The sequence below is a fragment of the Staurois parvus genome, unplaced genomic scaffold (assembly GCF_062004578.1).
Source record: "Staurois parvus isolate SC_StPar_1 unplaced genomic scaffold, SC_StPar_1.0 ptg000530l, whole genome shotgun sequence".
Lineage (NCBI taxonomy): Eukaryota > Metazoa > Chordata > Amphibia > Anura > Ranidae > Staurois > Staurois parvus.
In genome coordinates this window covers 11312438-11323965 of record NW_028318326.1, presented here as the reverse complement: position 1 = coordinate 11323965, position 11528 = coordinate 11312438, and the positions used below count along the sequence as shown (strand labels likewise).

At 43.8% G+C, this 11528-nt stretch overlaps 1 protein-coding gene across 1 annotated transcript in view; it reads left to right on the top strand.

Moving 5' to 3' along the window:
• The first annotated feature begins 392 nt into the window (after window positions 1-392).
• Window positions 393-11528, top strand: part of CYBRD1 (cytochrome b reductase 1) — a 34276-nt gene continuing 23140 nt past the window's right edge. Inside the window, exon 1 of the mRNA XM_089690519.1 lies at window positions 393-643. Within this exon, the coding sequence (XP_089546645.1) occupies window positions 457-643 (187 nt within the window). The 5' untranslated portion in view covers window positions 393-456. The remainder of the gene's footprint in view (window positions 644-11528) is intronic.

Genomic DNA, 11528 nt, shown 5'->3' with positions numbered 1-11528 from the left:
TATAGTGGGAGACAGTACATGAGACAATACAGTAACAATACGATTCAATACACGAGGGGTTCGAGGGCCCTGCTCCTTGGAGCTTACAATCTAGGAGGGATTAATCCTGGATAATGTTTGCATTTTATAAAGAATATATGTTGCTTTTTGTTTCGGCCGAGGTTGTGTTTGTACAGTGCGTTCTGCTGTCTACATCTGAGCAGTGTGTTGAGTAACTGAGTGACTGACACTAGAATCACTTGTAGATGCTTTGGGACCTGAGCCAGGCCAAGGTTGCACAACACATTCTTCCTCTGTTATTTTAACACAGAAGACCCAGTGAGTAGAAAAACTGAGAGAAATGGCCCTCCTCTGTCTCTCCTCCTTTCTTCCATCCATCACATAAGGGGAGGGAAGGAGGTGTGGGCCTGCAGACTCTACCCAGCCAGTTCACTAGCAGAGCATGGACGGCTGAAGATGGAGGGCTACAAAAGTTTCCTCTTCTTCCTCATCTCCTCCCTGCTGCTGGGATTTGCGCTGGTTATCTTTGTCCTGGTCTGGGTGCTGCATTACAGCGATGGACTGGCATGGAACGGAGACAGTGCGGAATTTAACTGGCACCCCGTATTGATCATCACTGGATTCGTCTTTATGGAAGGCATCGGTATGTGGATTGTATGACTGTATGTGTGAAGTTATGTAACTGTGGTCGGGGTTATGTGTCACGCTGCATGATTTCCAATGGCCTGGTGGTGCAATTTCCCCACAGCTGTTTGCGGGACTACAAGTTGGGCTGATGAGGGTTAGTATACAAGTGCAACGTTTCCACAAAAAGTTTGCATTGCGGTGACACTTTTTGGAGCAGAATTTTGAACTCATCATTTGGAGTCGGACAAGGTAGCACTGCCTGTCAAACTTACGCAGTGATGTCACGGGGACCACGCCACAATCCCGTCCCATTTGTGGCTATGATGTTTGCAGCATTATTAATATTATACAGGATTTATATAGCGCCAACAGTTTGCTCAGAGCTTTACAATATAAAGGGAGACAATACAGTTCAATACAAGAGGGTTAGGAGGGCCTGATCCTAGGAGCTTACAATCTAAGAAGTGCAGGAACCATGGTGTTTTAATGTAAAATTCCCCTGGGGATAGAAGAAAATCACATTGGGGATTTAAAAACAGCATGCAGGAGGCAGCAGCAGTATTGTCTCCTAAATACCTTTGCACTGTGATCTGAAAAATAATTTGCCACAGATTTAGTTTTTTTGCTTTTTTGAAGGACTGTTAAAAACTGCCCGTCAGTTGGTTTTTCAGGTGGACCTAATCAGAAGCTCCATGCAGATCTATGGGCAGACATGCTTGTGTCAATAAGCCCTGGTTCACACTGGATATGACTTTGAAATCGTGCAACTTCACTCCCACTGACACAAACAATGGGGCACTATTCCTCTTATTGATGCCAATAATGGGGCACTATATTTTCAACTAACACCAAGGATGGGGCACTATTCCTCCCACTGACACCAATGATGGGGCACTATTCCTCCCACTGACACCAATGATGGGGCACTATTCCTCCCACTGACACCAATGATGGGGCACTATTCCTCCCACTGACACCAATGATGGGGCACTATTCCTCCCACTGACACCAATGATGGGGCACTCTACTTTCCCCTGACACCATTGATAGGGCACTATTCCTTTCACTGACACCAATAATGGGGCACTATATTTTCAACTAACACCAATGATGGGGCACTATTCCTCTCACTGACACCAATGATGGGGCACTATTCCTCTCACTGACACCAATGATGGGGCACTATTCCTCCCCCTAATGCCTGTTACTCCCACTGACAACCAGGACAATTTCTACTTCCAATGGCCATAGTCCAGCCCCCCTAAAGTCTGAAGGACCATAATCCTGTCCTTTTGTTTAGAAAGTTTTGAGACCCCTGTTTTAAAGCAGGTTTCCCATGCCGTGTTCAAAATGCACTGCACTTGCAATCTGCAGGAGATGTCAATGTTAAGTTATGTGACCCCAAACGCAAGTCACAAATGCAGTATGTTTGCCTGCACCGGATCGCATGGTAATAATGTGCCATGCAGTCTGGTTGTAATGCATTTCCAAAAGTGGCACATGCAGTACATTTGGTGCAATGCAGGATGATCTGAGCCCGTTCAAAATGAGTGTGTTCAAATCGCACCGAATCACGTGTGGATCGAACATGAACAAGCTGCATGATCCTATGTGAATCATAGAGTGTACCAGGGCTTTATGTTAAATGTCAGGATAAATCTGGCCATATACCATAGTGCAGTACTATCTGATTGAACAATCTCCTACCAAAACTATATAATAGGAGGGCAAACCTGAACCATACCTTCAATTCAAATCCAATCAGGCAGGTTAAGTGCAGTGCGTTTTCAGACCATTCATTTGAATAGGCTGCAATCACACTGCACAGAAAATTATTATTATACAGTATTTATATAGCGCCAACAGTTTGCTCAGCGCATGAAAATAGTGCATGCATACTTTAAAAAAAAAAATGCACTGCAACTGGAATGCATAATACTTCTGTACCATGTGAGTTGTCTTTGGGGTGCCATTAGCATTGCATTGACACCCACTGCAGATCACAAGGGCAGTGCGTTTTGAATGTGGTGTGGGAAACGCAAACGGAATGAAGGTTTCCTGCACCGTGTTGTGGTGTGATCAGGGTGATTGTACATTGTATGTTTCCCTTTGGAGCTAAAAGAACACATCTGATACCGCCATGCCAGGGTCCAGGTGATTAAAACAAGTCTATGGAACCCTGCTAATGACTTCACCTGTGAGCCTTCACACACCAGATATTGACATTCTCTAGATTGGGAGGAATGGTTGCAGATGAACTGGGCTTTTGTTTTTGTTTTTTTTACATGCTAGTCTGATATTGAAAATGAAGAAGTTACTAAAACGACAGAATACAACTTTGGAAGTGATGTCATGTATTGGAATGTATTTTGTTGCTGAACATGCGTGGTCTTGGTTATTCAATTTTTTTTTCAGACTAATACTGTACTGATAAAGGCTAGGTTCAAATATGTGAGGCTGGTGCCGCTGTGGATCCGCAAGAAAATCTGTGCAGCCGCACCACCCGCATAGAGGAATGCGGACCCGCGGGCAGGTGCCATTAGTAATGGCATGCCGCTCGCACTGGAAAACGCAACCGTACTGGGAACTTCGGTTTCCGTTCATGCTGCGTTTTCAGTAGTGCAGGGACTTCTTCCCTGCGTGGCATGGGAGTCTATTCAAATGAATGGGCTCTCAGGCCAGCGCAAAACGCGGCCCGCACAGCCACATATATGTGAACCAGGGGTAAATGAAAATTATTCGTTCTGGTATCATACAAGAAAAATTTTCATGTTTTGTCCCTTCGGATATTTTTGCATGAACTGTCATGATCTGCTCTCGAAAGCTGTGTACTAACCATCAGATTTTCGGACGATCGCTCTGAAAGTGGTATTTTTCATCTGATTTTCTCATTGTTTGTACTAGGCTTTAGTCTGGGGGGGCAGGGATAAGGTGTAATACGTAGCTTATTCCTGGATCAGGCAGGCTTCCTCCATCCATGTGACCAGTCCAGTGCTTCTGCCTCTCTAATGCCCAATACACATGATGAGAATATCGGACGAACGATCGGCCGTTTTTTTTCGCCTGCTTGTCTCACATTGAAAGTGAAAAGGTTACTAAAAGATACGAAAATTCTCCTATGAAAGAAAAGAATTTCGAAAGTGATGTCATGTATTGCATTGTATTTGTATTGTATTTTCAGACAACTACTGTATTGATTAAACGAAAATCATACGATCTGGTATCGTACGAGAAAAATTTTTGCACTTGTCCCTTCGGATATTGTCATACAAATTGTCGTGATCGGCTCTCGAAAGCTGTGTACTAATGATCCGATTATCGGACGATCGGTCTTCGTACGAAAATTTTGGTACGATTTTCTTGTAGTGTGTACGGGGCATTAGGCACTCTCGGTCATGGTTGCATGCTTGCCTCCTTTACCTACAATGGAAGGTTAATCATCCTGCATTGTATATGATGATGCTGAAGGACTGCCCATAATCTGTTGCTTTGGGCTAAAGAGAACAAGGCTGGAGCAAGGGATAGGGTGAGTATACACATTATTCCCACACCCCGAGACTAAACATGCATGTAAGTACAGGGAGGGACCTACTGTAAGGTTTCCTTCACGTTAATGGTACTGCTTACCACCCACTGAAAAGCACGCGGTGGGTTGCTCTTCAGGGGGCAGTATAGCAGTACCTGATGGGCCTGTTTTTTTTGTTTTTTTTTTACTTTATTTATAGATTGCTGACTGGCAATTTTACTTTGTAGATCTGCTCTACAACTGCAAGCCAAATGTTCTTGCGGTTGCAGTGCGGCCCCATTGAACTCAATAGGCAAGTCTGACAGCTGGTGCAAATTCTGCACCTTGAGGTAAAGATGCCCCGGCCGTGATAATAAAGAATTGTGGCTGCAGCAAATGTACAGCCCTGGCCCCACCTGTTTGAAAGTGCTCCAAGAATAGATTTTTTTCCCCCTAATTCCAGGGTTCATCTTTAACACCTTCAAATGCCCAAATGAACTGGTTCTTAGGGCTATGTCAGGGTGGTGCTTTTAGCAAAGACTTATGCAGGCCATACATGGTTCGAATTCCGAATGATTTTTTGTCCGAAAATCAAAAATTTTGTTCGCTCGGTAATCCGATGGTGCCATCAATGATTTCGAAAATCGGTCGACCAAGTCATAACGTTTACCCCATATAACAGGCAAAACTTCTTTTCCTTCTAGGTCATGGCAAATGCGCATATTCTTTTCGGAAAAACGATCGTACGATTTGACCAATAAGTCGAAAATTGGTTGTTTTTCACGCATTTTCCAACATGCCCAATCACTAAAAAGGGGAGGAACCACGAAAATCAGACGGTGCCACTGACCCACTAACAGAGCGAAAATTGGACGATTATTCTTAGGTCTGATTTTCGGATGAAAAATCGGTCGAATTTCGACTCATGTATGCCCGGCCTTAATTGGAGCTGCAATGTGCCATAATGTAATGTAATCAACAAGCATGCAGCTGGATGACCAAAACTGATAGAATACGTATTGAAAAAGACTTTAGCAGAGCATTTCCCAAACCTGTGAGCAGGGGCGGACTGACAACTCATGGGGCCCCCGGGCAATAGGGGATCATGGGGCCCCTGTGTCCTTGCCCAAACTCAAAAAAGCCTATGAAAAAGGTACCAGGGGCATCTCATGGGGCCCCCTACTGACCCCGGGCCCTCGGGTAGTGCCCGACTTTCCAAATGGTCAGTCCGCCCCTGCCTGTGAGTGATATGGGGCTACTAAGTGCAACAGTGGCCCTCCAAGGTCCAGCATAACATGCATCGGACTAAGCCCTCATGCACACGGGACGTTTTGATAACGCTGGTAATGTAATGGTAATGGCTGTGTAAAGTGATGTTAAAAACGTGAGTTTTTCAGCTTTTTTTTAGCGTTTTTGCATTGGCGGTTTGCCGCGATTAGCTGCGTTTTCCCACAGGTTGTTTTTTTTTTTTTTTTTGCTCAAACGTCAGTTTGCAACATTTTTTGTTTTTCAGCGTTAGAGAGTTTTTACAGCTAAAAGACTCCTCTAGAAACTCCCTAGTCCTGGGTCTTTTCTCCAGCCAAAAAACTTTGATTACAGTCTATGTGTGCATCAACACATAAAATAACATGCTGGGGGGTTTACTAGCCGTAGAAAAAACCCATCAAAAGCCAAAAACAGCCGCTGTAAAAATGTCCAATGTGCATGAGGACTAAAGCTGGCCATACACGTATTGATTTTCTAGTTGTTAAATGGGGTCAAATCGATGTTTGTTTACGACAGCAGTGACGGGAAAATTCGAAGGGGCAGGAAGGAAAACTTTTCTCGATCAAACAATTTTTCTTCTAGTGTATATGGTTATCGTTCAGAAATGACATTCATTTAAAATCAAATGTTAGAAGCGAAAGACAATTTTCAAACGACATTCGTCCATTCATCGAATGTTCAAAGCATTTTCGTACAACTGAATATTCTCATCTGAAAATCTACACGTGTATGGCCAGCTTAACAAAGTATTTGAAATAAAGTAGACATCACTTGAGGACTCTTGTCTTTCAGGGCCGAGTGTCCACCAATATTAATACAAAGAACTCCAGCAGATTACTATGAACTAAAGTTGCACTCATTTTATATATATATATGAGTGTTCCATTCGCACAGAGCAGTCGCTTTAGTGGGACAGGAACGCCGAGCCGTGCTTAGTTTCCACATCACCAGCAACATCTGGCAGGAAATGGGAACTCTGAGTATAACAGTAAATCTTTGTTGCAGATGAGCTGGAATATTTGCTTTTACAAATGCAGTTCTTGGGTCCGTATTTTGTTAGTTCAGCCTTGTTGGGCTTGTTAAAGAGAACCTGTCATGTCATCTGTTACATGAGTATTCCCAGTTTCAGAGCAGAGTACACATGCGCAGCATCACAAACACTGATATGTCTGCTACGGGTTGTGACACATGGCAAGTGTTGGGGTAACAAAGAAAAGACCAGTAGGTAGAATGAAATAATTGGCAACAGCCAATCAGCGTCCTTTTTTCTTTGTACTAACTTCTATGAACTGTGTTACTGTTTACAGAGCATGAAAATCATTGAATTGTAGATATAACAATAATAGCATGTCTCCTAAAGTATGTCACAGTATGTTTAAATTGTAACATAATTATTCACAGTTGAAAAACTTCTAAATGTAAAAAGAAAATCTTCTAGAAAACTCTGTATTGGAGATGGACAGTGGCGTCCCGAGGTAGGTGCGGTGGGTGTGCCGCACCGGGTGACACCCACCGCGCAGGGTGACACCGGACCCGCTCCACGATGAGGTAAGTTGTAAAGCAAGCCGACGATCCCCGGAGGATGGATCCAATCCATCCTGCGGGATCGTCTGCTTTCTTTACAACTTACCTTTTCGTGGAGCGGGTCTGGTGTCACCCCGTATAGGTTGCATGTCGACGATCTCCGCAGGATGGATCGGATCTGCGGATGGGGGAGCATAATGGATCGGACTCCGATCCATTATGCTTAATCAGCAGATCTGACCCATTCTGCAGGGAAGCATTGGAGGGGGTGTCACCAAGTGTTATCGCACCGGGTGACACCAACCCTAGGGATGCCCCTGGTGATGGGTACATTCATTTTTAAAGTATATCTTTTCAGATAGAAACCTAATAGGTTTATATGGCTGTCCATTTGGAGACTCTCCATTTTTCCAGGTGACTATTAGCACTGAAAGTGAAAGAAAATCCCAAATTGTGGATTTGCCAGCAGTGGAAATCTTCAAATGGTGACACTAATTGAGGCGACAACCAGGCATTTCCTCACTTTGGAGGGATTTCTTCTCACTTCCTGTTGTGGCCATGGGACAGAAAGTGAAGGAAAATCTTCCCAATGAGACACAGATGGCAAAATAAACTGACATTGGTTATAACCAGGGCTTTTTTTTCTTCAGAAAATAGGTGCAGGAAGTCAACCACAACCCCCCTAAACACCCCCCACACATACCCTCCAACAGCATCAAGTAGTGGGCGTAGTCAATTTTCATGAACAGTGGGGGGGGTCTTAAAGAGGGATTAAATACCAGGAGTGCATTATGTACAGAGTTGGGTGGGATTACACATAGGGCTCAGAGTTTAGGGCTGTGCTACTTGTAGAGTTCGGGGTACGCTGCATACAGAGTGCAGAGTTCAAGGATGCACTACACACACAGTGCAGAATTCAGCCCTCTTCCACAGCTTCTTACTTTTGCATCCCCCCATCAACTTCTCACTTTCACCCCTCTACTTCTCTAGTACCTCCACCACTATAAGAGGCTCCGCCACTCTCACTTGCAGGGAGATCATCCAGTGCGGGTATCAGCTTCCATCTGGCACCAGCATCTCCCTTGTCCCCATCCTGCACTCAATGGGAGTCATTCAAGAGATCAGATCTGTGGGAGCCGTAGGGAGACCACCTGTCACTTGTAAACACAGAAGCTGGACCTCTGTGTTTACAAGTGGTAGTGGTGAGCAGGGATCAGAAGGCCTGAGCCAGAGGTGGTGGAACTGAATTCCACCAAGTTCCAGCAGAAAAAAAACCTTAGTTATAAGAACCCTTCCTTACGCTATCCAAAAAATTAGATTTACATTAATTTTTAGCCATGGTTCTGAAAGTGCCTTCTTCCATCAGCCTAACCATTGCTCCTTTTGCTGTAGTTGGCTTATTTATTCAGTCTGGGTTGATGTAGCTGGAACATAAATAGAAAAAGAAGCCCCATGATCACAATCATTGGCCTATTGAAGTTACCATGGGCCCTGGTGTCTGGTACCTAGAGCGCTGGTCCCAGGTCTCCAATCAAGTTCTCTGGGTCTCAGACCCTCAACCACTACTTCCCAAGGTGGTTAGAAGCACTTACTGCTTGGGTCTAGGTGATCGTACAGTGGTTACAAATGTTGTGCATCAAACACACTTGAGGCTTGAAGCTTTAGAACCACTTTAAAGACCTACTAGTTGAGGGCCACATGAATCGAGCAAACCAAAAAACCATCCAAAACTGACATTTAATTTTTGGCTGCTATTAGGTCGTCACCTATTATCTCTTGGGGCAGCAGGATCTCCTACCATAGATCCTGTTAGAGCGGAGCTCCAGTCAAACAAACCAAAAAAGTCAGCAGCTACAAAAACTGTAGCTGCTGACTTTTAAAAAGCCACTTACCTGTCATCCCGTGGTGTACTCACCACAGCCAGTTTCACCAGCCATCCTCGCTTCCCAGCGCCGGCATCTTAAGTGTGGGCGCCCGGTTGTGACAGGTTGCTGCTGAACATGGTGAAATATAAAATTCAGTTCTTATTCATCACAAATCTTTTCATAGCTCCAACACCGTAACCAGCTGCTAAAATTGTTTATTGTGAATCTGTTTCACTGTTGGAAAATTTTCAAGATTGAGTGTGTAAATATTTCCCTGGATCATGTGAAAGTGAGTGATAAGCGTTCAATGGCAGAATATTTTCATACAGTTCTAGTATTCATGAGTCAGCAGAATTCTTTCCCTTTTTGTTTGTCAGATATCATTGCTGTTTGGCTGATTTCACAGCAAGATATTATTATGAAATCCCTAATAGTTTATTGCGTAAATGAACTGCCACCTAGTACGTATACACATTATACACCAATCACTCCTAACTTTATGACCTATGACTAAGTAAAGTGAATAATGCTGATTATCTTGTACAATGGCATTTGAAAGTGTAGCGCTACCCCCGAAGGGGCCGCTTGATGATGCTTGTGCCCAGCGGTTGCCCAACACCTCTGGCACTCCAGTTTCAGACATATTTCAACAGTATAGAATACTAATGCAAGAGACACAATTCTTTAGTAACACCTCTATATTAGACTTGTGTGACCACTCCGGACACTTTTACCCCCTTCCTGTCCAGGCCAATTTTCAGCTTTCAGCGCTCTCACACTTTGAATGACAAATGCGCGGTCATGCACCACTGTACCCAAATGAATTTTTTAGCATTTTTTTGAGACAGATAAAACTTTTTATTGGTGGTATTCATTCACCACTGGGATGTTTAATTTTTTTGCTATATAAATGAAAGTCCAAACATTTTGAGAAAGTGTATATGTAAGTGTCTTATAAAATTTTGCAAATAAATAATCTTCATAAATCTTGGCCAAAACGTATTTAGCTTTCTTTTTAGTAAAGAAAAATAACCCAAATTAGTTTATAACCAAAATTTATAATTTTTTTTCAAATTTTTAAAAAAAAATATTTTAATTACATTTTTTTATATTATTTGGGGGAGGGGGGGGGGGTTGTAACATACTGGCACCCTTCTCTTTTTTTTTTTTTTTTTGTACACTGATTGCTTTTACACCCATAAAGGCTGTAAAAGCAATTATTTCTCCTTCTGTCTGACTGCATTCTTGCAGCCATTGAGAAATACTGTGAGAGCTGTGATTGGTCACAGCTTGTCACATGGTACAAGGCTGTTGTGAATAGCTTTGTACCATGTGACCTCTGATCATTCACAGCTTTCACAGGTAGTAAGCAATGATGTCAGAAGTGACATCTTGCTTACTACTATTCATGTGATCACTGTTTGGCCAATCAGTGATCACATGATCGGGACCTCACACAGAGGTCCCGTACAGTGATCAGTGTTCCTCCGGACACAGCGGGCATCAGTATCGCAGTGCCGCGCGCTCCCAGGCTGAAAATGCGGGTGCCGTTTATGAACAGCAACCCACTCCTGCACTGCTCCCACCCAGCCGTTTATATACATGGGCCGGACAGGAAGTGGGTAAAAGAGTAGGCTACAGGAATAATGGGTTTATGATATACAACCCCAGGTAATGCAAAAAAGCAGAACAAGAATAAAATAGGAACAATCAGTAACGTTTAACAGGTTATACAGTCATGAGCAGTAAGCTTCAACTATTTAATTGCAACACCAGCAGCAAGAGGGGGAAGAAAAGGCTTAACTTATTGGGTCCCTCCGTGCCACCGGCGCTGCAACAGGACAGGGTCCATAGTTCTGCTTTGGACACGTGGGCACCAAGGGACAGTGCCGTTTGCTGGGGGAAGTAGACAATAGGATAAGAAAAAGTGTCTCGCCCACTAGACTAAATGAGCTGCAGGGTCAGCCTCAGTACAAGGGGGGGGGGGGTCTTTTATTTTTCTAGAGTTCACCTTTAACAAATGTTTAGATAAGATCAGCACAGGGAGTGCCTGGTTTTCAGTGATCTAATGGATTCATAGGTTTTCATTGCAAGAAGGAGCAGTAAAGAGCAAAAGTATTGGGACAGCCCTCCAAATCATTGGATTCAGGTGTTCCAATCACCTCCTTGGCCACAGGTGTATACAATCAAGCACCTAGGCATGCAGACTGCTTCTACAAACATTTGTGAAAGAATGGGTCGCTCTCAGGAGCTCCGTGAATTCAAGTGTGGTACCGTGGTAGGTTGTCACCTGTACAATAAGTTCATCCGTGATCTTTCCTTGCTACTAAATAGTCCACCGTCAACTGTTAGTGGTATTATAACAAAGTGGAAGTACCTGGGAACAACAGCAACTCAGCCATGAAGTGATAGGCCACGTAAAATGACAGAGCGGAATCCGTGCATGCTGAAGTGTGCCGAAGTCGCCAACTGTCTACAGAATGAATAGATAAAGACCTCCAAACTTTGTGTTGCCTTCAGATTAGCACAACACAGTGCGTAGAGAGCTTCATGGAAAGGGTTTCCGTGGCTGAGCAGTTGCATCCATGCATCACGAAGTGCAATGCGTTGGATGCAGTGGTGTAAAGCACGCTGCCACTGGACTCCAGAGAAGTGAAGACGTGTTCTCTGGAGTGACCAATCATGCTTCTCTGTCTGGCAATCCAATGGACGTGTCTGGGTTTGCAAGGAGAACGGTACTT